Below are 27,011 nucleotides of genomic sequence, written 5' to 3' on the forward strand. Positions count from 1 at the left end.
AACACAAGCCCCTTCATTGCATCAGAACAGTCCAAACTTCAACCAAACTTAGCTCAGACAAATACCTAGGATTCCCATTTCCTCTTTTGCCTATAGAGCCAGCTTTGACCCCTACATGGCCCCCATAGGTATCTGACAACAGCCAGTAGAGTACATGTTCTTGCACAGGAACAGGAAGCTCAAGTGCAAAGCCCAAAGAAAGTATAACTCCCCCTCCATTCTCCACTCTATGTGGTCAGCTGCCCAGAACCACAAACCCATGTGGTTCTGTTCATCATTAAACCATTTTTCCAATCACCCTCCATGTTTCCGGTGTCTTTCTCCCGGCTTGGAAATGAACCAGATGGATATTTCTCCCCACACAATATTCTAAGCGTGGTCTTACTAGGGCATTATAGAGTGGTATTAACACTTCATTGCGGTCTTGATTCTATCTCTACTAATGCAACCTAGGACTGCACTGGCTTTTTTGGCAGCTGCTGCACACAGCCGGCTCATAGTTAAATGATTGTCTACTAGGACTCCAAGATCCTTCTCGCAGTTGCTACTATTGAGCCAGGTACCATCTGTATTGTACCTGCACCTTTGGTTTTTCTTGCCTAAATGTAGATTCAACTAAAAAGATACTCCTCTGTTCTTTTTAGTTACCAGAAAAAGGAAGTTGGGTTGGAATACAAGGCATTCTTTTTTTAAAAAAAAAAGTTTTTTATTTTAACAACAAACAAAACCACATAAAACATACAACATAAAACATAAAAACATCATCCTTCTTCATAAATTTACAAACAGTGTATCAGTTGGTTTACCACTTTTTTTGTGTGCATCCGTTTCCTAAACGCCAATATAGTTATATTACATAATAACTCATATTATCAATCAGCAATTGTATAACCTAGTATCATTACTGTGAAATCATTTAGCTATAATTTTATTAATTCATACTTTAACGAGATAACTATAATTTACTTAATTTATTTTGCAACGAATCGTAAAATCGTACCAAATCTATCTTCATAAGGTTTTATAAGAATAATATCAAAAAAAAAATTATATCCTAAATCTAAATATTCTATTACTGTGTTTTATTATCTAACCATTGATAAAAAAAGATCCCAAACTTCATAAAATTGTTTATCTTCTTGTTCTCTAATTTCAAATGTCAATTTACTCATTTCACCACAATCCAATATTTTCTTGATAATTTCTTCCTCTGATGGGATTTTTTCACTCTTCCAGTTTTTAGCAAAATTCTTGAAATGCCTAGATAATCAACTCGGCAGCCCAAAGTTGTTGGAGCGTAAGAAGGTTAATGGAGAGCGTGATGGATGACTCTTGGAGACGGATGTGTCACATCAGTCACATCCCTGGGGTGGGGTCAAGGGGGGAATATATGATGTGATTTAGTACTGGCTGCACCCAGCCACGCGCCAACATGGCAAGTTCTAAAAAAACCAATTTACTTTTTCTAAGACTTTTGTTTCGAATGAAAGTGGATTTGTTGAAACCCTGACAGTAGAACCTTACTTTTCTCACCATTTAATTTCATTTTGTTAAAAGGGGCCCAATGCTTAAAAAAAATCTGTCAAGATCCTTCTGTATCTTAAGCCTATCGGTGTCATCTGCAAATTTGATGAGTTCTGGAGAAATCTGTTAGTCGAGGCTAAGTTGGAAAAATCACAACTTTTTATTATTATTTTTAACCAGAGTGTAGGAAATTAGCACCCACGCCCTCTCCTAGAAAAATGAAATATCCCGGGAAATATTAAAAAGGCAGAATATTTCCTCTAAAAAGAGTAGAAACTCAGAAGCAGAAGCTCACCCCCACCTTTGTTCATGGATGGGCCATTAAGGCCCCGGGCCAGAATACTTTACATAACAAAGATCTCCAGGTAAAGCTATCGCAATACTTTACATAACAAAGATCTCCAGGTAAAGCTATCGCAATTGCTCAAAAGCCCTTTCAGCGCACCATCATCCAGCCAGGCTCAACCAAGCCTGGAACTCAGGACAGCCTACAGAGTTGCCCCTGTCCACCAGCCTCCATGTTTCCAGTGTCTTTTTTCCCCCGCTTGGAATTGAACCCAGAAGGATATTTTCTTCCAACAAGAGAAAGCGAAATGTCTCTCTTTTTGGCTTCATCTGTGCTCCCTGCTGTTTTTTCTTATTTACAGATTCCCTCTGAAAGCATTGCCCATAAATTGCAGCCAATTCCCGCAAGAGGAAATTGATTCAAATCCCACCCCCCTTTTTTTCTCTCTCCACGTTTGCAGCAAACATCCGGAAGGACAAACGCAGATGTGCAAAGTCTCTTTTACTGTAGGTCACCTGCGTGCACGCAGGTGTTTGTGTGGGTCTTTGCGCTTCCCTAATATTTGGGATATTTTTTTAAAAAAAACTTCCAACCTTGATTGCGATCCTCATAACGAAGCGGGTTTGTGGGCCAGAAAAATTAAAATCCATGCAAACTTTTCCTCTTGTAGCCATTTGAGTGTTTTCTTTAAAAAAAAAAAACTTTTCACTGATTGACAGTTGTATTTCATGCCATTTTTTTTTCACTTGTATTTGTTTATGGATTTTTTTGGGGTGGGTGGGGCAGAGTCAGGCGGGGTCTTGCTTCTCAAATCTGGGGCTCCCTGTCTTATGTTTTGAAGTGTAAGTTCCAGGTAAAGTTGGGGATTTTAAGTTTTGGAGTTGCAATGCATTGGTCGGGAACGATGGGAGTTGGGATACCCAGATATTTGATATCTGATAGAGAGCCAGTTAGATCTAGTGGTTAAAGCACCAGTCTAGAAAGCAGGAGACGGTGAGTTCTAGTCCTGCCTTAGACACAAATGCTGGCTGGGAGATCCAATCACAAGGAGACGGTGAGTTCTAGTCCTGTCTTAGGTATGAAAGTTATCTGGGTGACGTTGGGCCAATTACAAGGAGATGGTGAGTTCTAGTCCTGTCTTAGGCATGAAAATTAGCTGGGTGACGTTGGGCCAATTACAAGGAGATGGTGAGTTCTAGTCCCGCCTTAGACATGAAATTTGGCTGGATAACTTTGGGCCAATCACCAGGTGACGGAGAGTTCTAGTTCCGCCTTAGACATGAAATTTGGCTGGATAACTTTGGGCCAATCACCAGGTGACGGAGAGTTCGAGTCCTGCCTTAGACATGAAATTTGGCTGGATAACTTTGGGCCAATCACCAGGTGACAGAGAGTTCTAGTCCCAACTTAGACATGAAATTTGGCTGGGTGATTTGGGGCCAATTGCCAGGTGACGGAGAGTTCGAGTCCCGCCTTAGACATGAAATTTGGCTGGATAACTTTGGGCCAATCACCAGGTGACGGAGAGTTCTAGTCCCGCCTTAGACATGAAATTTGGCTGGATAACTTTGGGCCAATCACCAGGTGACAGAGAGTTCTAGTCCCAACTTAGACATGAAATTTGGCTGGGTGATTTGGGGCCAATTGCCAGGTGACGGAGAGTTCGAGTCCCGCCTTAGACATGAAATTTGGCTGGATAACTTTGGGCCAATCACCAGGTGACGGAGAGTTCTAGTCCCAACTTAGACATGAAATTTGGCTGGGTGATTTGGGGCCAATCGCCAGGTGACGGAGAGTTCTAGTCCCAACTTAGACATGAAATTTGGCTGGGTGATTTGGGGCCAATCACCAGGTGACGGTGAGTTCTAGTCCCGCTTTAGGCATGAAAGTGGGCTGGTTGACTTTGAGCCAATCACCCAAAGATGTTGAGACTTTGGGAAAAGTGCAAAGAAGAGCAACTAAGACAGTTAAAGGCCTGGAGACAAAAACCTATGAAGAACGGCTGCAGGATTTGGGTTTGGCCAGTCTAGAGGAAAGAAGGACTCGGGGGGACAGGATAGCAGTCTTCCAGTATTTGAGGGGCTGCCCCAAAGAAAAGGGGGTCAAATTATTCTCTAAAGCAAGACAAGAAACCATGCATGGAAACCCAGGAGAGAAGCCACCTGCAATTAAGGAGGAATTTCCTAACAGTGAGGACAATTAACCAGTGGAACAGCTTGCCACTAGAAGTTGTGGGTGCTTCATCACTGGAGGTTTTTAAGAAGAGACTAGACAGCCGTTTGTCTGAAATGTGATCGATTCTCCTGCTTGAGCAGGGGCTGGACTAGAAGACCTCCAAGGTCCCTTCCAACCCTATTTGGATTGATTGGTTGATAGTCCAGCCTTACGCTGAAAGCCATCTGGGGGACTTTGGGCCGATCACTAGGAGACAAGTGAGTTTCTAGTCACACCAGCTGGGCTGATTTTTAAACTAGTCTCTCTCCCTCATCCCAACCCACCTCCCAGAATTGTTGTGTTGTGGGGCAAATAAGAGGAGGAAGGTGTGTTGGATATGTTCACTTCCTTGAGTTAGTTATAAAAATAATAAAGGCAGGATAGAAGTAAACATTGGTAGCGCCAGACAAAGAGAGGGAAGGGAAAGGAAGAAGGAAAAAAACTCCGCGAGGAAGTAGAAAAAGGGAAGGAAAGAGACGGAGGACACAGGAAGGAATCCATCTAATTTTCGCATAATCGATGCTAATAATAACTTACGGTCTCGCAGAAGAAACATAACACTGAATTAAAGAAATGGATTTGTTCTCCCCAGCTCAAAAGCTTCAGAGTTGTTGTTGGGTTTTTTTTGGACTGCGTTGGTTTCCTTTGCACCGCATTGTTCCTATCAGCCTTTTTTAAAATCTTGTTTTCTCTCGTTTGGTTGGTGGGTGGCACTTCCCCCTTGACCCCAAGGCTGGCCTTCCAGAGAGCGCTCCTTACCTTAAAACGTGCCTCCGTCCAGCATACATGCGGGGGGCTAGCGATGCCCTTCGTCATAGGAAAAGCAGGACAGTCCCAAAAACCGGACGATTGGCGAAGGCCCAGGATTGCAACAGGCTCATTTCGACATGCTGAGCACGAACGCTCGTTCTGGCTGGAAAGTAAACATCCCTTCAAATCCCTGCCAAAGTGCAGCGTTTGGTCTCCGGTTAGTTCTAAGTTTTTGGGTCACTCGTATGCGGTTTGTGTCTTGCATTTTTGCTACTGCTGTTTATTGTTTTGGTACAATTATAGTTATTATTGTAGTTATTGTTATTATTTGATATGGAATGGAGTATGTACACTGAGAGTTTCTGCACTGGAAACAAATTCCTTGTTGTCCCAGCACACTTAGCCAATAAAGAATTCTATTCTGTTCTGTTCTGTGTTCTGTTCTGTTCCATTCCACTCCATTGTTCTATTCTATTCTGTGTTCTGTTCTGTTCCATTCCACTCCATTATTCTGTTCTGTTCTGTGTTCTGTTCCATTCCACTCCATTATTCTATTCTGTTCTGTGTTCTGTTCTGTTCCATTCCACTCCATTGTTCTATTCTGTTCTGTGTTCTGTTCTGTTCCATTCCACTCCATTATTCTGTTCTGTTCTGTGTTCTGTTCCATTCCACTCCATTATTCTATTCTGTTCTGTGTACTGTTCCATTCCACTCCATTATTCTATTCTGTTCTGTGTTCTGTTCTGTTCCATTCCACTCCATTGTTCTATTCTGTTCTGTGTTCTGTTCTGTTCCATTCCACTCCATTATTCTATTCTGTTCTGTGTTCTGTTCTGTTCCATTCCACTCCATTATTCTATTCTGTTCTGTGTTCTGTTCTGTTCCATTCCACTCCATTATTCTATTCTGTTCTGTGTTCTGTTCTGCTCCATTCCACTCCATTATTCTATTCTGTTCTGTGTTCTGTTCTGTTCCATTCCACTCCATTATTCTATTCTGTTCTGTGTTCTGTTCTGTTCCATTCCACTCCATTATTCTATTCTGTTCTGTGTTCTGTTCCGTTCCATTCCACTCCATTATTCTATTCTGTTCTGTGTTCTGTTCTGCTCCATTCCACTCCATTATTCTATTCTGTTCTGTGTTCTGTTCTGCTCCATTCCACTCCATTATTCTATTCTGTTCTGTGTTCTGTTCTGTTCCATTCCACTCCATTATTCTATTCTGTTCTGTGTTCTGTTCTGCTCCATTCCACTCCATTATTCTATTCTGTTCTGTGTTCTGTTCTGCTCCATTCCACTCCATTATTCTATTCTGTTCTGTGTTCTGTTCTGCTCCATTCCACTCCATTATTCTATTCTGTTCTGTGTTCTGTTCTGCTCCATTCCACTCCATTATTCTATTCTGTTCTGTGTTCTGTGTTCTGTGTACTGTTCCATTCCACTCCATTATTCTATTCTCGTTCTGTGTTCTGTGTTCTGTGTACTGTTCCATTCCACTCCATTATTCTATTCTGTTCTGTGTTCTGTTCTGTTCCATTCCACTCCATTATTCTATTCTGTTCTGTGTTCTGTTCTGTTCCGTTCCACTCCATTATTCTATTCTGTTCTGTGTTCTGTTCTGCTCCGTTCCACTCCATTTATTCTATTCTGTTCTGTGTTCTGTTCTGCTCCGTTCCACTCCATTATTCTATTCTGCTCTGTGTTTTGTTCTGCTCCGTTCCATTCCATTATATTCTGTTCTGTGTTCTGTTCTGCTCCGTTCCACTCCATTATTCTATTCTATTCTATTCCATTCTATTCTATTCTATTCCATTCTATTCCATTCCATTCCATTCCATTCCATTCCATTCCATTCCATTCCATTCCACTCCACTCCACTCCACTCCACTCTACTCTATTGTGCATTCTATACCTTTGAGACAACTATGACCTGGATGACTGAGACTTCCCGCAGACATTTTGCCTAAATTAAGATAACCATCAACCAGCGGAATAGCTTTCCTCCAGAAGCTGTGGGTGCTCCATAACTGGACGGTTTTAAGAAAAGACTGGACAGCCAGTTGTTTGGAATGGTATTGGGTCTCCTGCTTGAGCAGGAGGGTGGACTAGAAGACCTCTGAGATTCCTTCCAGCTCTGTGATTCTATAAGATGGTTTATCTAAAAGTCATCCAAATATCGGGAGCAATGCTCTTGGCTTGATCTCTATCCTTATTCTAAAGGAGGACAACCCTAAAAAAGGCCAATTGTCAAATATCCAAATTTTGCTCACGTGACCGCAACATTAGTAAAAGTGTGCAAAACGGTCATAAGTGACCTTTTTTTCAGTGCCTTTGAACGGTCACTAAACGAAGGGTTTTAAGTCAAGGACTATTCTATACTATATGTAAACAGGGAGCAAATCCCACACTCACTAGTACTGATGACGTTACCTAGCTGGTTCATGAAACGTCTGCTAGATAAACACCAAGCTGAGAAAGTACCAAGGACCCCACACAGTTCAACCCTGAGCTAAAAATATTCTCCTCTCCTGGTGTTCCCATTTATGGAAGGGAAAAGGGAACGAGGGAAAGATAAAGGAAATGTCAACTCGTAAAGCATTCCTGGCCTGCTGTTGAGTTGCCGTAGGCGGGGAGGGGGGGTGGAAGGGGGAGAACTGATGGAGAAGCTCGGTTGCTATGATTAGAAGCACATTCCACGCATAGCTTTCTCCAGATTGTATCCCAGGTTACTAGAGCCACGTTTTCTACAGCCTGGGAAAATGCTCAGTTGGGGAATATGATTTATGACACACCCTGGGAGGAAGGGGGAAACAAGGTCATAGGTGGGCAGTAAATTATGTGGGGCAGAGCAGAGTGCACTTGGGAAAATGGTGACATGGTGCTCCTAATAAATAATTGGATTTCTTTTGAAACTTAGCTCAAGGCTCCTGAATTAATTAGGACATCTCTCGTAACCCTGACAATGAAGATATGAGAATCAATCCATCATGCGCCCGACAAGCTCAAGAGAACGTTTATTAAAACTTGCGTACTGCAGACCACTCGTTATAAGATCCAGGAAGCTGTTAACAACAGCCGAGCACTCTTCACAAACCGTAGAGAAACTAGGATCAGAAACCAGGAAGAAATAAAATTGATTTAAACTGTTTTAACCCCATCTGGGGTGACAACGCCAGCAAAGGGACAGCTCAGTTGGAAAGGTTGAAACTCCGAAGCGGAGAAGATGCTGGATCTGTTACATAATTGGGTAACAAGCTTGATTGGCTACCCCACAATGGTTATCAAAGCCTTTCACCAATCGCATGTAGCCCTGCTCACCCCACTTCTCGGACCAGCTGGGAAAGAAAAGAAAGGGAGAAAGGGAGATTAATAGGTGGATAATTGATGGTGCGTATGACTCTCTTGTTAGAAATTCTGTTTATATAAAGCACCACCAGAGCAAACAAAGAGTACCGTCATCATGTGCTTTACTGCTCAACTGCCGTACATAACTGTAACAGGAAACTCTGCTTAGAACAAAAGAGCATCGAGTATATAGACTGTACCATAGATCCAAACTTGTAAATTCTGCAATCTACTAGCTGAATAATACTGTAATTGTTGCATGCCAATACATTCCAATAATGAACTCCGACACTCTTGAACCCTTGGCTAACTAAGAGGTTCCGCTGTATCCTTTCTACAACTGGCCCATATCCTCGGTGTTACCAAGACTAAACTGCTTTTAAAAAATGTGAGAAACAAAGAGTATGCAATGGATGTAGTTTACATATAAGAGAGGGAGTTTGGTCTACTTAAGGCCCCAGGCTAGAAAGTGGGAGATTCTAGTACTGCTTTAAGCATGAAAGCTGGCTGGGTGACATTGGGCCAGTAACCAGGAGACAGTGAGTTCTAGTCCCGGCTTAGGCATGAAAGGCAGATGTGAGACTTTGGGTCAATCACCAGGAGAATGTGAGTTCTAGTCCCGCCTTAGACATGAAATTAGGCCAGGTGACTTTGAGTCAATCACCAGGAGACAGTGAATTCTAGTCTCACCTTAGGCATGAAAGCCAGATGTGAGACTTTGGGTCAATCACCAGGAGACGGTGAGTTCTTGCCAAGGCTGAGAAACCCGGATCTAACAAATAGCCTCTCACACTTTCTTAGCTAAACCAGAGGATGAAATAAATGAGATTTAACTTTGACCCAGACATGGATTTTCGATGCCCTTCTTCTTCTTCTTCTTCTTCTTCACCCGGGGCTGTATCCTCTTTAATCACCTGTTCTTTAGGATCCAATAATTTGTGGTCTTGTTGCCCTCCTGCTCGGCACCGTAGCCCACGGCCAGCATGGCGTGATTGATGCGGTGGGTGCACCAGCTGCTGGCAAAGATACCTGGGTGGAGAAGAACAGAGAGAGAGAGAAAAGGAGGGAGAGAGAAGGAGAGAGAGAGAGAGAGAGGGAGAGAGAGAGAAGGGGAGGGAGAGAGATAGGGAAGGAAGGAGGGAGAGAGGGAGAGGGGGGGAAGAGAAAGGGAGAGAGAGACAGAAGAGAGGGGGAGGGAGAGAGAGAGGGAGAGGGGGAGAGAGAGAGGGAGGGAGAGAGAGGAGGGAGAGAGAGGGGGAGGGAGGGAGAGGAAGAGAGAGAGGGAGAGAAGGGGAGAGGGAGAGGGGGGAGAGAGGGAGTGAGAGAGAAGGAGGGAGAGAGAGGGAGGGAGAGAGAGGGAGAGAGAGAGGAGGGAGAGAGGGAGAGAGAGGAGAGGGGGGAGAGGGAGAGGGGGAGAGAGAGCGGAGTGAGAGAGAAGGAGAGAGACGAGAGAGGGGGGAGAGAGAGGGAGGGAGAGAGAGGGAGGGAGAGAGAAGGAGAGAGAGGGAGGGAGAGAGAGGGAGGGAGAGAGAGGGAGGGAGAGGGAGGGAGAGAGAGGGAGGGAGAGAGAAGGAGAGAGAGGGAGGGAGAGAGAGGGAGGGAGAGAGAGGGAGGGAGAGAGGGAGGGAGAGGGAGGGAGAGAGAGGGAGGGAGAGAGGGGGGAGGGAGGGAGAGGAAGAGAGAGAGGGAGAGAAGGGGAGAGGGAGAGGGGGAGAGAGGGAGTGAGAGAGAAGGAGGGAGAGAGAGGGAGAGAGAGGAGAGGGAGGGTGAGAGAGAGAAGGAGAGAGGGGAGAGAGAGAGGGAGGGAGAGAGGGAGAGAGAGGGAGAGGGGGAGAGGGAGAGGGGGAGAGAGGGAGTGAGAGAGAGGGAGGGAGAGAGAGGGAGAGAGAGAGGGAGGGTGAGAGAGAGAAGGAGAGAGGGGGAGAGAGAGAGGGAGGGAGAGAGGGAGAGAGAGGAGGGAGGGAGAGAGGGAGGGAGAGGGAGGGAGAGAGAGGGAGGGAGAGAGGGAGGGAGAGGGAGGGAGAGAGAGGGAGGGAGAGAGGGGGAGGGAGGGAGAGGAAGAGAGAGAGGGAGAGAAGGGAGAGGGAGAGGGGGGAGAGAGGGAGTGAGAGAGAAGGAGGGAGAGAGAGGGAGAGAGAGGAGAGGGAGGGTGAGAGAGAGAAGGAGAGAGGGGGAGAGAGAGAGGGAGGGAGAGAGGGAGAGAGAGGGAGAGGGGGGGAGAGGGAGAGGGGGAGAGAGGGAGTGAGAGAGAGGGAGGGAGAGAGAGGGAGAGAGGAGAGGGAGGGTGAGAGAGAGAAGGAGAGAGGGGGAGAGAGAGAGGGAGGGAGAGAGGGAGAGAGAGGGAGAGGGGGGAGAGGGAGAGGGGGGAGAGAGAGCGGGAGTGAGAGAGAAGGAGAGAGAGGAGAGAGGGGGAGAGAGAGGGAGGAGAGAGAGGGAGGGAGAGAGAAGGAGAGAGAGGGAGGGAGAGAGAGGGAGGGAGAGAGAGGGAGGGAGAGGGAGGGAGAGAGAGGGAGGGAGAGAGAGGGGGAGGGAGGGAGAGGAAGAGAGAGAGGGAGAGAAGGGGAGAGGGAGAGGGGGAGAGAGGGAGTGAGAGAGAAGGAGGGAGAGAGAGGGAGAGAGAGGAGAGGGAGGGGGAGAGAGAGAAGGAGAGAGGGGAGAGAGAGAGGGAGGGAGAGAGGGAGAGAGAGGGAGAGGGGGAGAGGGAGAGGGGGAGAGAGAGAGGGAGTGAGAGAGAAGGAGAGAGAGGAGAGAGGGGGGAGAGAGAGGGAGTGAGAGAGAAGGAGGGAGAGAGAGGGAGAGAGAGGAGAGGGAGGGAGAGAGAGAGAAGGAGAGAGGGGAGAGAGAGAGGGAGGGAGAGAGGGAGAGAGAGGGAGAGGGGGGAGAGGGAGAGGGGGAGAGAGAGAGGGAGTGAGAGAGAAGGAGAGAGAGGAGAGAGGGGGGAGAGAGAGGGAGGGAGAGAGAGGGAGGGAGAGAGAAGGAGAGAGAGGGAGGGAGAGAGAGGGAGGGAGAGAGAGGGAGGGAGAGAGAGGGAGGGAGAGGGAGGGAGAGAGAGGGAGGGAGAGAGGGGGGAGGGAGGGAGAGGAAGAGAGAGAGGGAGAGAAGGGGAGAGGGAGAGGGGGGAGAGAGGGAGGAGAGAGAAGGAGGGAGAGAGAGGGAGGGAGAGAGAGGGAGAGAGAGAGGAGAGGGAGGGAGAGAGAGAAGGAGAGAGGGGGAGAGAGAGAGGGAGTGAGAGAGGGAGAGAGAGGGAGGGGGGAGAGAGAGAGAGGGAGTGAGAGAGAAGGAGAGAGAGAGAGAGGAGAGAGAGGGAGGGAGAGAGAGGGAGGGCGAGAGGGGGGGGAGGGAGGGAGAGGGAGAGGAAGAGAGAGAGGGAGAGAAGGGGAGAGGGAGAGGGGGAGAGAGGGAGTGAGAGAGAAGGAGAGAGGAGAGAGAGGGGGGAGAGAGAGGGAGGAGAGAGAAGGAGGGAGAGAGAGGGAGGGAGAGAGAGAGGAAGAGAGAGAGGGAGAGAGAGAGGAGAGGGAGGGGGGAGAGAGGGGGAGGGAGGGAGAGGGAGGGAGAGGGGTAGAGAAGGGGGGAGGGAGAGAGAGAGGAGGGAGAGAGGGAGAGAGAGAGAGAGGACTCTCAGAAACCACTAGCAGGAGGTCTCTTGAACACCTGCATCTGTGCACATCTGTACACACCCACTCCACTATTGCCATCAGCCCCGAATGCACTGGGTGTGTTCCACAGAAGAAACACGGGTGGATCCTCAGCAGACCTGCCTTGTTTTGATCCGTGGACTTTATGATCGAAGGGTCTTTGGCTCTCTCTGAGCTGGGGCTTCAAAAAAATTTAGCCGCTGGATCTCTGCCTGGTTGCTGGGTGGGTGTGACCAGGGTGGGCATAGCCTAGTCGGCCTCCTGCACCATGGCCGGGTGGTGGGGGAGGCGTTTTCACCTTCCCTGGGCTCCAGAAGCTTCCTTTGAGCCTCTGGGAGAGCCAAAACGGCCTCCCCGGACTCCGGAAGTTCTCTGGATGCCTTCTGGAGCCTCTCCCCCGACGCCTCCCCACAGGTCCTGCACTTCCTTGGGATCGAAAACCGGCTGGGTCGGGACTCTTGGGAGGGGTGTGGCAGGGTGGGTGGGGCCAGCCGGTCATTGCAGCGACCAGTTCGCCGAACCAAATGTACAATTAACATCCGGCTCAGCTAAACCGGTGCAAACCGGTAGCAGCCCAGACCTGCCCTGTGCAATTGGCAAACCCTACGGAGGTGCGGTAAGTTAAGATACTCTCTATGGTGCAGCGGTAGAAGGTCACCGGCAGTTTTTCACTCAGTTGTTTGTTTCCTGAGAAGCCTCAGGTAGTCTAATCTCTGCTGGGCCCTTTTGACCAGGGCTGCAATGCGAGCCCCCCCCAGATCAGGTCCTCTTTTAGGGTAACACCCAGAAACTTAAAACTGGCCACTTGCTCCACTCGGTCTCCCTTGAGAAGCAAGGGCTGGATGTCTGATCTCTTTCTTCTAGATAGTCCACTATAAGCTACATTTTTCCTTGTTTTTATTATCCGGTACTGTCTGCCAGATGGTAATAGTTCCAAAAAAAGGTTCCCAGGATGAGATGGATCTTTGAGGATGTTTTGAACTTTCTTAAGGCAGCAGGAGCTATAAAGCTTTTCCAAAGAGGGGAGAGGGCAACCCATGATCCTCCAAGCAATGACCTTAACCCTCTGGAGTGCTGTCCTATCTGCCCCTGTGCAATTGGCAAAACCATAGAGAGGTGCAGTATGTTAAGATACTCTCTATGGTGCAGCGGTAGAAGGTCACCAGCAGTTTTTCATTCTGTTGTTGTTTCCTGAGAAGCCTCAGGTCGTAGAATCTCTGCTGGGCCCTTTTGACCAGGGCTGCAATGCGAGCCCCCCCAGATCAGGTCCTCTTTTAGGGTAACACCCCGAAACTTAATGTCAGCTTTGGAAGCCATATTCCACGCTGCCACGTAGCCTGAGAAAGTGGAAAGGGGGTGATTTCAATTGAGTAGTTCTAAGTAGACGAAATAAAATTCTTTTGTTAGTTCCAGGTTATTAAGTGTGGCGCAGGATGAAAAAAAAGGATCTTACTCTGGGAGGGATCGTGATTGGTCCACGTGATGGAATGACGGCAAAGAGGGGGTTGGATTGTAGGTTGGGACATTGTGGGAAGTCCAGAAAACTTTTAGTTTCACAGATGGGCCAGGCGCTATTCCAATAAAGGTACTTTGGGGATATGTTTGTCTCGGAGTTATTGATTGGAATGGATGTTTGCTGGAATGCTCACACTTAAAACTGGCCACTTACTCCACTCAGCCACCAGACTACTACAGCCACCAGACTACGACCACCAGACTCAGCCACCAGACTACGACCACTACTCTGGTCCCTTACAGCCAGCAGACTACTACAGATTCCCAACGGCCTCCCTCCTCCTTACCCGACTTATAGAAATGGAACTGGAAACTCCGAGCGTCCACCCCCAAGGATATCGGTCCCATCGTGGCTACAGCTTGCTCCAGAGCCGTCTCGTTCTGCGGCGGAATCCGCACTAAGGACGTGCAGTTGCCCACCCGGGTTTCCGGCTTGTAGTAACAGTGGATTTCATCCTGCGGAGATGAGATGGGATGAGAAGACGCAGGGGAAAGTTTAGCAGCCCTTTTTTTTCAGACTGACACCTAGAACGTAGAATCGTAGGGTTGAAAGGGACCCTAGAGATCTTCTACTCCAGCCCTCTCTGCTCAAACAGTAAACTCTGGTCTTACGCCATTCCAGTCAAAGAGTTCTCCAATCTTTTCTTCAAAGCCTCCAGCGATGGAACATCCACAACTTCGTCTCTTGAGCAGTGTTTTTTCAACCTCAACAACTAGACGGTGTTTTTTTTTCTCTGTGTCATACAATGTATGTGGGTATATGCATAATGTTAGTTAGTTAGTTAGTTATTTTGTCATGTTTACGGAGTGTATATTGGTGGGGACTGTTGTAGTCCGCTGGTAGCCTGCGGAGTTGGCGGCAGAGTCGGACAGTGTGGAGGACCATGGAGTCTGGGGAGGACTCAGACAAGGGTCCTGCGTCCGACACAGAGATGAGGCCATGACCATCCGATGGTTATGTGCGGACTCCAGAGCCTCCAGAATCTGACATCAGTGAGGCAGAGGAACAGAGGGAGCCTGTTCCCAGTGCGTGCATGTACAGAGCTGCCAGAAGGCAAGAACACTTAAGACAAAATGGCTGACTCCGGAGTAAGACTTGGAGGTGATTGGCCCCTCCCTCAAGATCTAAAGGAGGAACAAAGGGACATGAGCCTTTGCAGGAAGCAACTTTCTTCGTTCTGGTCAGTTTAAAGTCTGAAGCTCCTTGTTGACTTTGTGCTCCATTTCGCCTTATCCAGTTGATTGGCAATTTAGTCCTGGGCAGCATTTCAAGGGAGATAAAGGTGGATGCTTATCAGCCTTATCCCGAAAGACTGGCGGACTTCTGTTGGACTGTTCACAAGCGGTTTGGGACTCATTATGGGCTGTGAATGCATAGAATTCACAGCTGTTAAAATGAAAACAAAGATTTGGGGGAACAGCATGTGATTGTTACTGTCCAAGGAAGCCTTGGTCAGAACGAAATTACATCATAATGTATGCTGGTTAGCGTACGTTCAAAGGGACAATCAAGACAGATCATGATTGGTCCATGTGATGTGGTAATGGGAGAAAAGGGGATGGATTGTAGTTTGGGACGTCCAAGAAACTTTTAATTTCAAGATGCCACAGATGTGCCAGGTGCTATTCTAATAAAGGTACTTTTGAGATCGCGCTTGTCTTGGAGTTACGGGTTGGAATGGAGGTTTGCTGGAACACTGACAGTCACACCATCAGTGCTGGAAAGGAATGGGCTTCTAGCACTGATAATGTCACCTAGTTGGGTAATGAGATGTCTGCAAGAAAAGGACCAAGCTCAGAGAGCACCGAGGACCCCACAGATGTTGTCCTCTTCCTCCTCCTCCTCCCCCTCCTTCTTCTTCCACCCCCCTCCCTTCTGCCAGCAAATTCCACTCCTAACACTGATGATATTACATAGTTGGGTAATGAGATGTCTGCAAGAAAAGAACCAAGCTCAGAGAGCACCGAGGACCCCACAGTTCTCCTCATCCATCTCCTCCTCCCACTCCTCCTCTTCCTGATGCTCCTCCTCCTGCTGCTGCTCCTCCTCCATCCATAAACCCTACTCCCTTCTAGCACCTGATGACGTTACCTAGTTGGGTGGTGAGACACCTGCAAGAAAAACAACCAAGCTCAGAGAGCACCGAGGACCCTACGGATGTTGTCCTCTTCCTCCTCCTCCCCCTCCCCCTTCTCTCCAACACTGATGATGTTACCTAGTTGGGTGACGAGACGTCTGCAAAAAAAAAGCTGCCGAGCTCAAGAGAGCAACCGAGGACCCCTGAGGGGTCAACCCTGAGGAACAAATACGCTCTTCCGTCGATCGCCTTGCCCGCGTCCGCCTCGTCCTCCTCTCTCACCTTCTCCCGGTAAGGATAATCCTGCTCCGAATCGATGCCTCCGTTCTGCCGCACGTACTCAAAGGCCTGGCTGATGTAGCCCCCGTGGCAGCCCTGGTTGCCCAGCTTCCAGGAGCAGTCCATGAGGTTCTGCTCGCTCAGGGAGACCAGCTGGCCCGTCTTCTTGAAGAGCAGCCCTTCCAGAGCCCCCGTGGCGCTGAAGGCCCAGCAGGAGCCGCAATGCCCCTGTGAAGACAGCAAAAGGAACTCCAAGGAGGGCCGGCAGGCCAAAGATGGCGGTCTTGGTCCTGTATTTTAATGGAGGAGTTGGGGGGGAAGGAGGGAGGAGGGAGATTGAGAGGGGAAGGGAAGGGAAGATGCAAGGAGAAGGGAAAGGAGGAAGAGGAGGGGAGAAGGGGGAGGGGAAGGAGCGGCAGGGAGGGAGGAGGAAGACAAATGGAGGGGGAGAAATGAAGGAGGAGAAGAAATGGAGAGGGAGAGAAGGGGAAGGAGAAGAAAGGGAGGAGGAAGAGGAGAGGGAAGGGAAGGAGTGGTGGAGAGGAGAAGGAGGAGGGGAGGAGGACAAGGAGGAGGAAAAGAAAAAGAAAAAGGGGGAAGAGATAGGGAAGAAGAAGAAAGTGAAGGAGGACAAGAAGAAGGAGAAGAGAGAAGGTGAAGAGAGAAGAAGAAAGAAAAAGGAAGATGAAGAGAAGAGGGAGGGGATAAGGAGGAGATGAGGAGAAGAAGGAAGAGAAGGATCAGGGAAAAAGGAGAAGAAAGAGAAGGGGAAGGAGGAGGAGAAATGGAGGAAAAGGAGAGAAGGGGAAGGAGAAGAAAGGGAGGAGGAAGAGGGAAGGGAAGGAGGAGAAGGGGAAGGGGAAGGAGTGGGAGGGAGGGAGGAGGAAGACAAATGGAGGGGGAGAAGCGAAGGAGGAGAAGAAATGGAGGAGAAGGAGAGAAGGGGAAGGAGAAGGGGAAGAAAGGGAGGAGGCAGAGGAGAGGGAAGGGAAGGAGGAGAAGGGGAAGGGAAGGAGTGGTAGAGAGGAGAAGGAGGAGGAAAAGAAAAAGAAAGAGGAGGAAGAGATAGGGAAGAAGAAGAAAGTGAAGTAGGACAAGAAGAAGGAGAAGAGAGAAGGTGAAGAGAGAAGAAGAAAGAAAAAGGAAGATGAAGAGAAGAGGGAGGGGATAAGGAGGAGATGAGGAGAAGAAGGAAGAGAAGGATCAGAGAAAAAGGAGAAGAAAGAGAAGGGGAAGGAGGAGGAGAGAAGGGGAAGGGCAAGGAGTGATAGGAGGAAAAGAAATAGAGGAGGAGGAAAAATGGGGGAGAAGGAAGAGAAGAGAAAGGGAAGGAGAAGGGGAAGAAGAGGTAGAGAGGGAGGAGGAGGAGAAATGGAAGAGGACAAAGAGGATGGAGGAGGACAAGGAGGAGGATAGCAGAAGGAGGAGGAGGAGGAAGAGAAAAAAGAAAGTGGAGGAAGAAGAAAGAGAAGGAGGACAACAAGAAGAAGAAGATAGAGAGCAGGTGAAGAGAGAAGAAGAAAGAGAAGGGGAGAGGAGAGGGAGGAGAGAAGGAAAAGGAGAAGAAGGAAGAGAAGGATCCAGAGAACGAGGGAGAAGAAAGAGAAGGAAGGGATGAGGAGGAGAAAGAAGAAGGGAAACAGGAGGAAGAAGATAAAGATTGATCATTGGAAGAGCCCAACAGGAACAGGAGAACAAAACTGGTTCCTTGGTTCCATATCAGTGCAACAGAAGCAGGAAGGAAGGAGGAGGAAGAGCAGATTTTACAGAGATGCGAGTCGATGTAGAAAAAAGAACAATTCTAGCCGGACTACCTGATCTTTTACGGGAGTAACGTAACCCTTCGTACGCCAGTCCACCTGCTTGGGTGTCTCAGCCGTGGCTGATTCTTGGAAGTCAACGTCACCCTCTTCGTACTGTTCGGCTTCCTGGGGCTGGAAACCATTCAACATCTGGTTAAACTCCTCATCTGTCTGGAGAAGAAATCAGGAATTTTGTCTCCCGCTTGTAAACCTTCATACTTTTCAGCCGGACAGCAGAAAAGCCGTGGGGGGAAACTGAGGCAGAGAAACGTGCAGATGGAAATTGGAGCCGCCTCGGTAAGGTTGTCATTGAAGGGAGGCCAATGGGTAGCCCTCTAGCCTAGAGCACTGTTTCTCAAGGTTGGCGACTTCAAGTCCCAGAATTCCCCAGACAGCATTTGGGGACTTCAACTCCCAGAATTCTCCACTCAACATCTGTGAACTTCAATTCCCAGAATTCCCAAACCGGCATTTGTACACTTCAATTCCCAGAATTCCCTCACCAGCATGTGTAGACTTGTACTCCCAGAATTCCCTAGCTGGCATTTGGGGACTTCAACTCCCAGAATTCCCCAGCCTGCAAGCACCACTATGAATTCTAGCTCTAACTTTACTGTAAGATTACACGGACAATCAATCAATGTGCAGATAATTCTTGACTTTATCCATTTAATGACCGTTTGAAGTTACAACAGCGCTGATAAAAGTGACTTCATTTTTACCCTTACGACCGCTGTAGCGTCCCCAGGGTCACATGATCAAAATTTGGGTGCTGAGCAATTGGCTCCTATTTATGACGGTCGCGGTGTGTCCCGGGGTCACTTGGTCCCCTTTTGCGACGAGTAAAATCAAAGGGGAATCCAGATTCGCTGAACAACCGGGTTACTAGTTTTAACCACTGCAGGGATTCACTTAACAACAGCGGCACAAAAGGTCGTAAGATGGGGCAAAACTCACTGAGCACCTATCTCACTTAGCCGCAGAAATTTGGGACTCCATTTTGGTCGTAAGGCGAGGACTACCTTGACTTTGGCTGTCCAATGAGAAGAGAGGACTTGTTAGAAAAGAATCGGATATCAGGACGGACAGAAGGGAAAAGGAAAAGGAGATGCCCAGGGGTTGGATTCTACCGGTTTGGGTGAACCCGTTGCTTCAAAGATTAGCTGGCACCGAACCGGTTGGCTGCAACGAGCATTTGGGCCTGTGCATCCACACCACTGCTCTTTCCTGTGCTTTATTTCCTCCGTGCCTCAGCTGTTTTATTCACAGGGACTGCTGTAGAAGGTCAGTATTAGAGCTTTTCTAAACGCAGAGGGCGCGCGCGATCACGGAACCGATTGTTATACCGGTGGAATCCCACCCCTGGGGACGCCATAAAACAGCGCTGGCAAATCTTTTTGTGGTGGTGTGCCAAAAAGTGTGCGTGCGTGCCGGCACGCTCCATAAAATGCGCCCCAACTTCCCTGTGCATGTGCGCGCAACACCCCCGCCTCCTTGCCTGCACTATGCATGCATGAGCCTCCCAGCTGATTTGAGGCCGATTTGAGGGCATTTTCGCTGTCTCAGAGGCCCGAGGGAAGCCTCTGCAGCCTCGAGAGGCCGAAAAACGGGCCTTCCGGAAATACAAGGAGAGTCCGTTTTCAGCCTCCAGGGGGTCTCTGGAGCTTGGGGGAGGCTGTTTTTGCCCTCCCAGAAGCTTGAGGAAAGCCTCTGGAGCTTCAGGAGGCTGAAAATGGCCCCGTTTTGGCACTTCTGGTATTTCCGGAAGGCCCGTTTTTCGGCCTCCTGAGGCTGCAGAGGCTTCCCTTGAGCCTCTGGGAGAGCGAAAATGGCCTCAAATGGGCTGAAAATCAGCTGGGAGGCACACACATATGCAGTGCAGGTAAGTTTGGTTGGGGCTCACATGCCCACACAAATGGCTCTGCATGCTACCTGTAGCACACGTGCCATAGGTTCGCCATCATGGCCATAGGATTGAGACGGCTAGATAGTGTCATCAACACAACAAACATGAATTTGGCCAACTCTGGGAGACAATGGAGGGCCGAAAGACTTGGCGTGCGGTGGTCCGTTGGGGGTCGCAAAGATCAGACACAAACTTAGCAACTCCACAACCACAACCACAACAACCCCTTCTAGAGTTTGCCTGGTTACCAGATCACCCAAGTGGTTCATGGCCAGTTGGAAGCTGTGTTTGCCCCGAGCGGCTTCCAAATTGTGCCGTTCAATTCTCCACAGGTTCTTCTCCCAGACCGTCCGACGGAAAGCTTCTTCCTCCTGTAACGACACAAAGGGCCCGTCACAAATTGAGACACAGAAACGCTTCTCTCCCAAACCCCAAGGAACCCTCCCCCCCCAGTTGCCATGAGGAGAGGGGGAGAAATCTGAAGGGGCAGTGCGGCTGTTTAAAACCGAAACTGCATTCCATTCTTATCTTGCCAAGATTGTAACTAAGCTACTGGAATTTCTGCCTCCCTAATTGGAGAATATATTTGATGACTCTCAGCTATGAACATGTTTTCGTGAGAGAATATGAATTATGATACACCCAGACTTGTAACTAAGCTACCGGAATTTCTGCCTCGAAAATCCCTATTTGGAGAATGTGATTGATGACTCTCAGCTATGAACATGTTTTTGTTGGAGAATATGAATTATGATACACCCAGACGGGTGGGAGGAAACAGGGTCATAGATGATAGTGAACTACGTGTCTCAGAATCGGCTTCATACAGGTCATGCAGACATGTTTGCTCCTGTTATGCGCTTGTTGGAGTTGGACTCTGAGGGACAGGAGGAACAGCCGACAGGGAGTGGAGGTGTGGCTACGGAGGTTGTGGAGGAGGCTGGGGAAGGGCAGAGGCTGCTGGACAGTCAGAGGAAGAACCAGGCCCATCCTCTCTGCATCCTAGGACAGGCAGGGAGGAACGGAGAAGGCAACAACTTGGCTTACGAGAGAGGAAGCGGCCATGATCCTCCTCATTGGTTGCAGCTGGGGAGACGACTATGTAAGAGAGACGATTACAACACAGCGTTGCCAGAAACAAAGCGTGTGTTATTTTGGGCTGAAGTTATCTTGGTTGGCGTCCTTCCAACAGACTCTGCCTTGTTATCTCCTTGAAGTTGGTAATTACTTATCCTGGTCTGTTGTGGAAATTCCTTCATTGTAGTTTGTTTTGGTTTTTTATTTCACCTCTGTTGGCTCATTAAATTTGGACTGTATTGCTTTCTTTCGAAGACTATTTTTGAATACGTTTTATCTCCAACGGAGAATATTGAACAGTGGAGCCAAGTTGGAGGCATTAAAGGACATTTATTTACGTTTTGGATTTTGTTACATTTGTGTTACGCTCCGGGTTATCACAGCTCCTAATAAATCCTTCGAAGTTTTTGAAGCTTGGCTCAAGGCTCATGATAATTGGGGCAACTGCCAGAATCCTGACACTAGCCTGATAAAAGGAGCAGCAACAGAGAGATAGATTTCGAGGCAGGTAGTCCTCGTCTTACGACCACAACGGAGCCCCACATTTTGGTTGCTAAGCGAAACAGTTGTGAAGTGGGTCTTTTGCCCCGTTTTTACAGCCTTTCTCGCCATAGTTGTTAAGTAAATCAAGGCAGTGTTTAAGTGAATCTGGTTTCTTCCCCATTGACTTCGCTGGGCAGAAGTTCGCAAAAAGGGATCACATGACCCCGGGGACACGGCAAACGTCCTAAATATGAGTTGGTTGCCGAGCATCTGAATTGTGATCACATGACCATGCTGCAACGGTCGTTAAGGGTGAAAAGTTGAAGTCCAAACTATCTTAAAGCACGCTAATTGGGGAATTCTGGGAGTTGGAGTCCACCCATCTTAAAGCTGCCAAAGTGGAAAGCCATTGATGTAACCGTATGAGACCGTAGAATTAGGTCTTCTGGACACACTTCCCCTCGGGACTATCTCAAAGGCTGGCACGAACTCACCTCCAGGTAGCCCTTAGCGTGCGTTTCTTTCCATCCTTTCCATGCTCCTTCCAGGGCCAGATTCACAGGGCTGCAGGACACCTTCAGGAAGACTAGGGTCGCCACGATGAGGCGAAAAACCAACAACATGGCCTCCATCTTGGCGGAAAGGAAGATATTCAGAGGGTTAAGGATGCTCAGAGTTGGAGACCTTGTGTCCCTCCGTGAATTTATTTACTCCGTGAATGTATTTATTTACTCCGTGAATTTATTTACTCAACTGCTGTTTCCCTCCTAAATAGAAACTTGGCCTTTGTACCAATGAAAATGGAAGGCAGACGCCGGCGGGTGGGCGGGGCAGCGGGTGGGCGGGGCTTCGGCAACATTCGCCGTATAAGATGCACGGACATTTGCGCCCACTTTTGGGGGTGGAAAAAGTGCGTCTTATGCTCTGAAAAATACGGCATCTTTGCCTCTCTTGTTAGATTTCTCATCCAATATGATTGTACAGTTGGAAAACGAGGAGGATCCGGGGTCGCCAAAGTTTTGGACCTCAGGGACCACCAAACTCATAATTTTAAATCCCGCAAACCAGAGACCCTGGGAAAATCCTAAAAATCGTCTGCAGGAAAATTCCCCACCCCGTTTTCCTACCGATTGATCGTTCTTTATTTGGGATTGTAGGATACCATCTCCAGCTCTGTTCTCAGGGGGAGAAAGAGAGAGACTTTTGGCCTCATGCAAGGAAAGCAGCAGAAGCAGCAGAAGTCTTTCTTTCTCTCCCCCAAACTCTGCCAGAAATGAGTCTTTGTGAGACTTGCTGCACCGGCGCAGCCTCTTGGAGCAGGAGGCCTTGCAGGGTCTCGAATTCTCCTTTCTGGCAGAGTTTGGGGGAGAGAAAGAAAGACTTCTGCTGCTTTCCTTGCATGCAGCCAAAAGCAGAAGAAGAAAGAAGCAGAAAGAAGCAGCCCGGCGGCCAGGCCAGGTGCCTGGGGCGAATGGGGCAAGTGCCCCCCCTCCCCCCTCCCCTCACTACCTGGTGTTGTTTGCAATGCAAGCGACGCAAGCCTTGTGTTCCCACACAGCCTGGATTCATTGCTTTTGGGGGTGACCTTTCTCTGCGGACCACCAATATTTTCTCGCGGACCACCTGGGTTGGCAACCACTGAAATGGACCACTGCAGTTGTTAAGTTAGCAACATGGTTGTTAAATGAGCCAAGGTCACAAAAAGGGGAAGCTTTTTTTTTTACTTTTTATGAGCCTGTAATAGCAATAGCCTTTAGACTTACATACCGCTTTACAGTGCTTTAGAGACCTCTCTAAGCGGTCTACAGAGTCAGCCTCTTGCCCCCAACAATCTGGGTCCCCAATTTTGCCCACCTCGGAAGGACAGAAGGCTGAGTCAACCTTGACCCTGGTGGGATTCGAACTGCCAAAGTGCTGGCATCCGGCAGGCACAGGAGTAGCCTGCACTTCTGTCCTAGGCTCCCCCCAAAAGCAAGACGCCAACTCTGGGTCCCGGCAAAACTTCTTTTATTCAATGAATGCGAATTTAATTCATTAGCATTCAGCCAACAGCTTGGCAAACGGTCTTGCAAAGGTACGCTAATTACCTCAGACCTTATCTATCCCGGAAAGCAGCCATGTAAATATTTCCACACCCAGTGCTGACAGGGAAGGGCTGGGTTACACAGTCCAATCTTCATGAGGCTGGAACAAAACGAACGAACGAACAAGCAGGTTGTTTCCTTCAAAAAGCTCCCTCCCCTGTTGCTCCTCTTTGAATCCTGATGGGCCTCACTCCCACGTGGACCCCGAGTTCTTAATTTTTTCCTTCCTTTTGGCAGCTCTGGGGTGGGGTGCAGGCTGGGAACTAGTTCCAGAAGCTTCCCCCGACTCACTGCTATCCAAGCCCAAAGGAGTGGCCCAGGTTCCTCCCTACCCTCCTCTCTGTTGGACTCCGCTGCCAGCTCCGTCAGCCGCCAGCGGGGCCACAACACTGCGTTCTAACTACTTCACCCTTAGCTTCGGGGTGGGGCCCGGGGCAATTGAGCATTTACTGGCCGGATGCCCTTCCTGACCCCTACATGGAGTTAGCAGCGGATATTTTTTTCTTTTATGCCCCCCGGAAACGATGCTGCCAAGAATCGAACCCTCAACCTTTGGAGTGGGAGGCAAGAGTTTTGGCCTCTAGGCCACCGTACCAGTCTAATTCCCCCTTACAATAAAGTAGAATCGATTCATCGTTCTGGGCTTCCTGTCTGGGCCATTGCAAGGCTAGCCAGCCAAATTCTGCCTCCCTTCCCATTGCAGGCTGTTCCTGTGGTTCTGCTCCCTTAAACACACACAAGCACGCACACACACACACACAGAGAGAGAGAGAGAGAGAGAGAGAGAGAGAGAGACAAATGTGAGTGCACCCGTGTTTGCACAGAGTAAGCCAACCTTGCTTCATCGATATTACAGCATTTCTGGGAGAACTAGAAGAAGCGTTTCTGCCAAAAATCCCGTTTCCAAAGGTTTAAAAAAATGCAGGGTTGGTGATTGAGGGTTGGGTGGCAGAATTAGGATTTAAGGTGCAGGAATGTTTTTCCCAACCCTCCCAAGGGGTCTTCATGCTGTGCCCATTGCTACCTTTTCAATGTTTGGGATAATGACCACTTCCTGATTTTTGGAGCTAAGATTAGAACGTGCAACCACATCACAGGCGATTAACCGATTCCGGGTCTTGTCTTTTTGAGTCCATTTCTGACTTCTGCAAAGCGTGTTCTTCTCGTGTAACAGATAATCAGAGTTGGAAGGGACCTTGTAGGTCATCTAGTCCAACCCCCCCCCCCAAACGGGAGACCCTACACCATTTTTGATAGATGAGAGCCCAATCTCTTCTTGAAAGCCTCCAGGGGTGAAGCTCCCACAACTTCCGAGGGCAACTTCTGTTCCACGGGTGGATGGTTCTCCCTGTCAGAAAGTTTCTCCTTATTTCCAGGTTGAATCTCTCCTGGTTCAGTTTCCATCCATTGTTCCTTCTCTGGCCTTTAGATGCCTTGGAGAGAATAGCTTGACCCCCTTCCTCCTCCTCTCTGGGGCAGCCCCTCAAATATTGGAAGATGCTATCCTGTCTCCCCTGGTCCTTCTCTTCACTAGACTAGCCAGGCCCAGTTCCTGCAATTATTCTTCCTATGTTTATGTTATGTATGAAATCCACAAGTCTTAAAGTTGCCAAGTTTGGGGACCTCTGTTCTGGAGTGTCTACATCTTCTTTACATCATGGTGAGCCAAACTGGATGAAATATTCCAGGTGTGACCTTACCAAGGCCTTATAAAGTGGCACTAGCGGTTCATATGCTCTTGATTCTATCCCTCGGTTAATGCACCCTACGACCTTGTTGGCTTTTTTTGACAGGTGCAACTGCCCCCCACCCCAAAATGATGTCATAATTCCCAAAATGTCTACCATTCCCACCAACAACAATCTACCCAGCTGCCTCTCCTTGGGTGTTTATTGACCACACAAAAGAGGTGTGTGTGTGAGAGAGAGAGGGAGAGAGGAGAGAGAGAGGGAGAGAGAGAGAGAGAGAGAGAGGGGAGAGAGGGGAGAGGGAGAGAGGGGGAGAGAGGGAGAGGGAGAGAGAGGGAGGGAGAGGAAGAGAGAGAGATATCAAATGAGATGACATGAAAAGGGGCACAAGCATCTTAGGGCCCAGGACAAATATATCCCTGGCTTGCAGAATTGTCAAGCAGAGCTTCTAGAGGCAGGGCCAGTCTACCTTTAAAAAAAAAAAAACCATGCACTTCCTACGATCTTGAGTGCAGCTCCCCATTTTAATGGACAATGGCCGACGCGCCCCTTGCCAAACAGGAGTTCTGTCCCCAAGTTTATGACCTCTTTCTTCCCCCCCTGTACGTACCACTTTCCCGTAGAAAAGGCTAGGAAAAGCGACGTCTCCTGCCTGCCCGTCTCTCTTCAACGGCAGAAGTCACAAGATCTCTTGAATCTTCTCTTCTCCACCCCCCCACCCCCCGCCCACCCCCAGTTTCCTTTCATGAGCCCTGCCTCCACCTGCTGGGTTTTGCACAAGCTGAAAGCCACAGCTTGGTGACGCGAGCCCAACTTCCACGCAGTCTCCATCCGTAGCCCTCTGGTGCAAGAGAGGATGTGGTTTTCCTTGCGGTGAACTCCGGATCTCGGAGGTTTGGTCACTCGAGCTGTCTCGTGAGGTTCAAAGTGTCAACTCATAAAACATTCCTATGCCTGTTTTAGGAGTTACCATTTAAAAAAAAAGGGTTTTGGGGGGTGTGTGTGTGTGTGGAGGAGGAATGAAATCTGGAAGCGCAGTGCAACAATTTGAAATCGAAAGTACCTTCCAACTCTTCTCTTTCAAAGATTGTAACTTAAAATACCAGAGCTTTTGTCCATGAATATATTTAATTGGAGAATGGGATTGACGACACCCAGCCTGTGAATGGGCTCAATTGGAGAATCTGATTGATGACACACCCAGGGGGGAAACAGGGTCACAGGGGATTGTAAATTACATATGCCAGAGTTGGCTTCATACAGGGCAGGGCCAGTAGGTCGCCTCTAGTGAATCCTTTGAAGTTTTTTTGAAGTTTTGATGGGCCATCTGCTAAAATAAAGCCAGGTCACGCACACACTTGAAAGTAAATCAGGAAGCCTTTAATTGTGGGGTCTGTCCGGCAGGAATCCTTATCCACAGGAAATATTCCTGTGTAAATCTTGTAACAATCCTGGCTAGTTAGAAAGCTGATAAAAATAACAGCAGTTAGACAACTTGCAGACCTCAGCTAAAAGTTAGGAATAGAGAGGGCAGCAAATCAAATGTATAATTAGATCACTCCTAGGGCATTCATTAGCCAAGACTCGGGAATAGGGGCAGCTAGAGACCAACAGAGGGAATTGTAGAATTATTACTAAAATGTTTATTAGATGGTATTTCTTATTATCTCGCTTTCTCCCACCTTCTCCTTTAGTGAAAAATGCATAAAACTTACTCAATCCTTTGTTCTTGGCTCTTGGCATTTTGACCAAGAGCCCTTTTCCTTGGATTACTCCAATAAAAAGCTATCAGAAAACCTGCACCTTGTGTCTGGCATCCGTCATTGGCCCAAATCGGGGACAACAGCTGCAAGGGTCATAAGTGTGAAAAACAGCCGTAAGTTGCTTTTTCTCAGTGCCATTGTTAACTTCTGTCATTTAATGTGTGTCTTTTTTTTTTTTTTGGTGATTGGCCGTAGAATGATGTATTGAAACATTGAATAAATAATGAAGGGCTATATTTTAATATAAACATGTGCATTTAACGCTAGGATTAATAGCGGTGGCTGGTCTAGAAGCCAGAACGGAGGCAGAGATAAGAAATAGAGGGAATATTAGTACACACATATTTATAGAATAGAGTAAAAAGCCATAACTACAGGAAAAGATTAGAGGTTGAAAGATAGCATTTCTGTGTAAGCTTAAATAACATTGGGATTGGCATTAAAATGGAGCATTGGAATATTGAATAACTACTTTAAAACAAACGTGTGTATTAATACTAGGATTACATAGATTAGACTAATGCAACAATTGTTATTATTGCCACTTGTTTCAGAATGAATAGTACCCAGGTGCCACACTGTT

General features: G+C 48.1%; 2 protein-coding genes and 1 long non-coding RNA gene across 7 annotated transcripts in view; 1 reads left to right on the forward strand and 2 right to left on the reverse strand.

The window, feature by feature from the left end:
- The window catches only part of EBI3 (Epstein-Barr virus induced 3), a 24,956-nt gene extending 20,042 nt beyond the window's left edge, over positions 1-4,914 (reverse strand). For 2 of the 4 annotated variants that reach the window (XM_087922646.1, XM_087922645.1), the window contains exon 1: positions 4,784-4,914. In XM_087922646.1, coding sequence (XP_087778772.1) covers positions 4,784-4,840 — 57 coding nt within the window. In that variant the 5' untranslated portion in view covers positions 4,841-4,914. Of the gene's footprint in view, positions 1-4,561 lie in introns of all 4 variants that reach the window. The other 2 variants (XM_087922644.1, XM_087922643.1) reach the window with 2 other exon arrangements.
- The window catches only part of LOC148128374 (uncharacterized), a 452,998-nt gene that overhangs the window by 301,958 nt on the left and 124,029 nt on the right, over positions 1-27,011 (forward strand). The gene's annotated exons all lie outside the window — the stretch shown is intronic.
- Positions 7,771-27,011, reverse strand: part of DPP9 (dipeptidyl peptidase 9) — a 74,380-nt gene continuing 55,139 nt past the window's right edge. Inside the window, exons 21-28 of one of the 2 annotated variants that reach the window (XM_087922630.1) lie at positions 26,686-26,715; positions 21,388-21,488; positions 19,582-19,704; positions 17,440-17,598; positions 15,629-15,853; positions 13,556-13,724; positions 9,033-9,147; positions 7,771-8,108 (exon numbers count right to left, since the gene is read on the reverse strand). In XM_087922630.1, the coding sequence (XP_087778756.1) occupies positions 8,009-8,108; positions 9,033-9,147; positions 13,556-13,724; positions 15,629-15,853; positions 17,440-17,598; positions 19,582-19,704; positions 21,388-21,488; positions 26,686-26,715 (1,022 nt within the window). In that variant the 3' untranslated portion in view covers positions 7,771-8,008. Of the gene's footprint in view, positions 8,109-9,032; positions 9,148-13,555; positions 13,725-15,628; positions 15,854-17,439; positions 17,599-19,581; positions 19,705-21,387; positions 21,526-25,275; positions 25,378-26,685; positions 26,716-27,011 lie in introns of those variants that run through there. The other variant, XM_087922629.1, reaches the window with a different exon arrangement.

This window comes from Pseudonaja textilis, chromosome 1 (assembly GCF_049901715.1).
Source record: "Pseudonaja textilis isolate UNSWEBS1 chromosome 1, rPseTex1.2, whole genome shotgun sequence".
Lineage (NCBI taxonomy): Eukaryota > Metazoa > Chordata > Lepidosauria > Squamata > Elapidae > Pseudonaja > Pseudonaja textilis.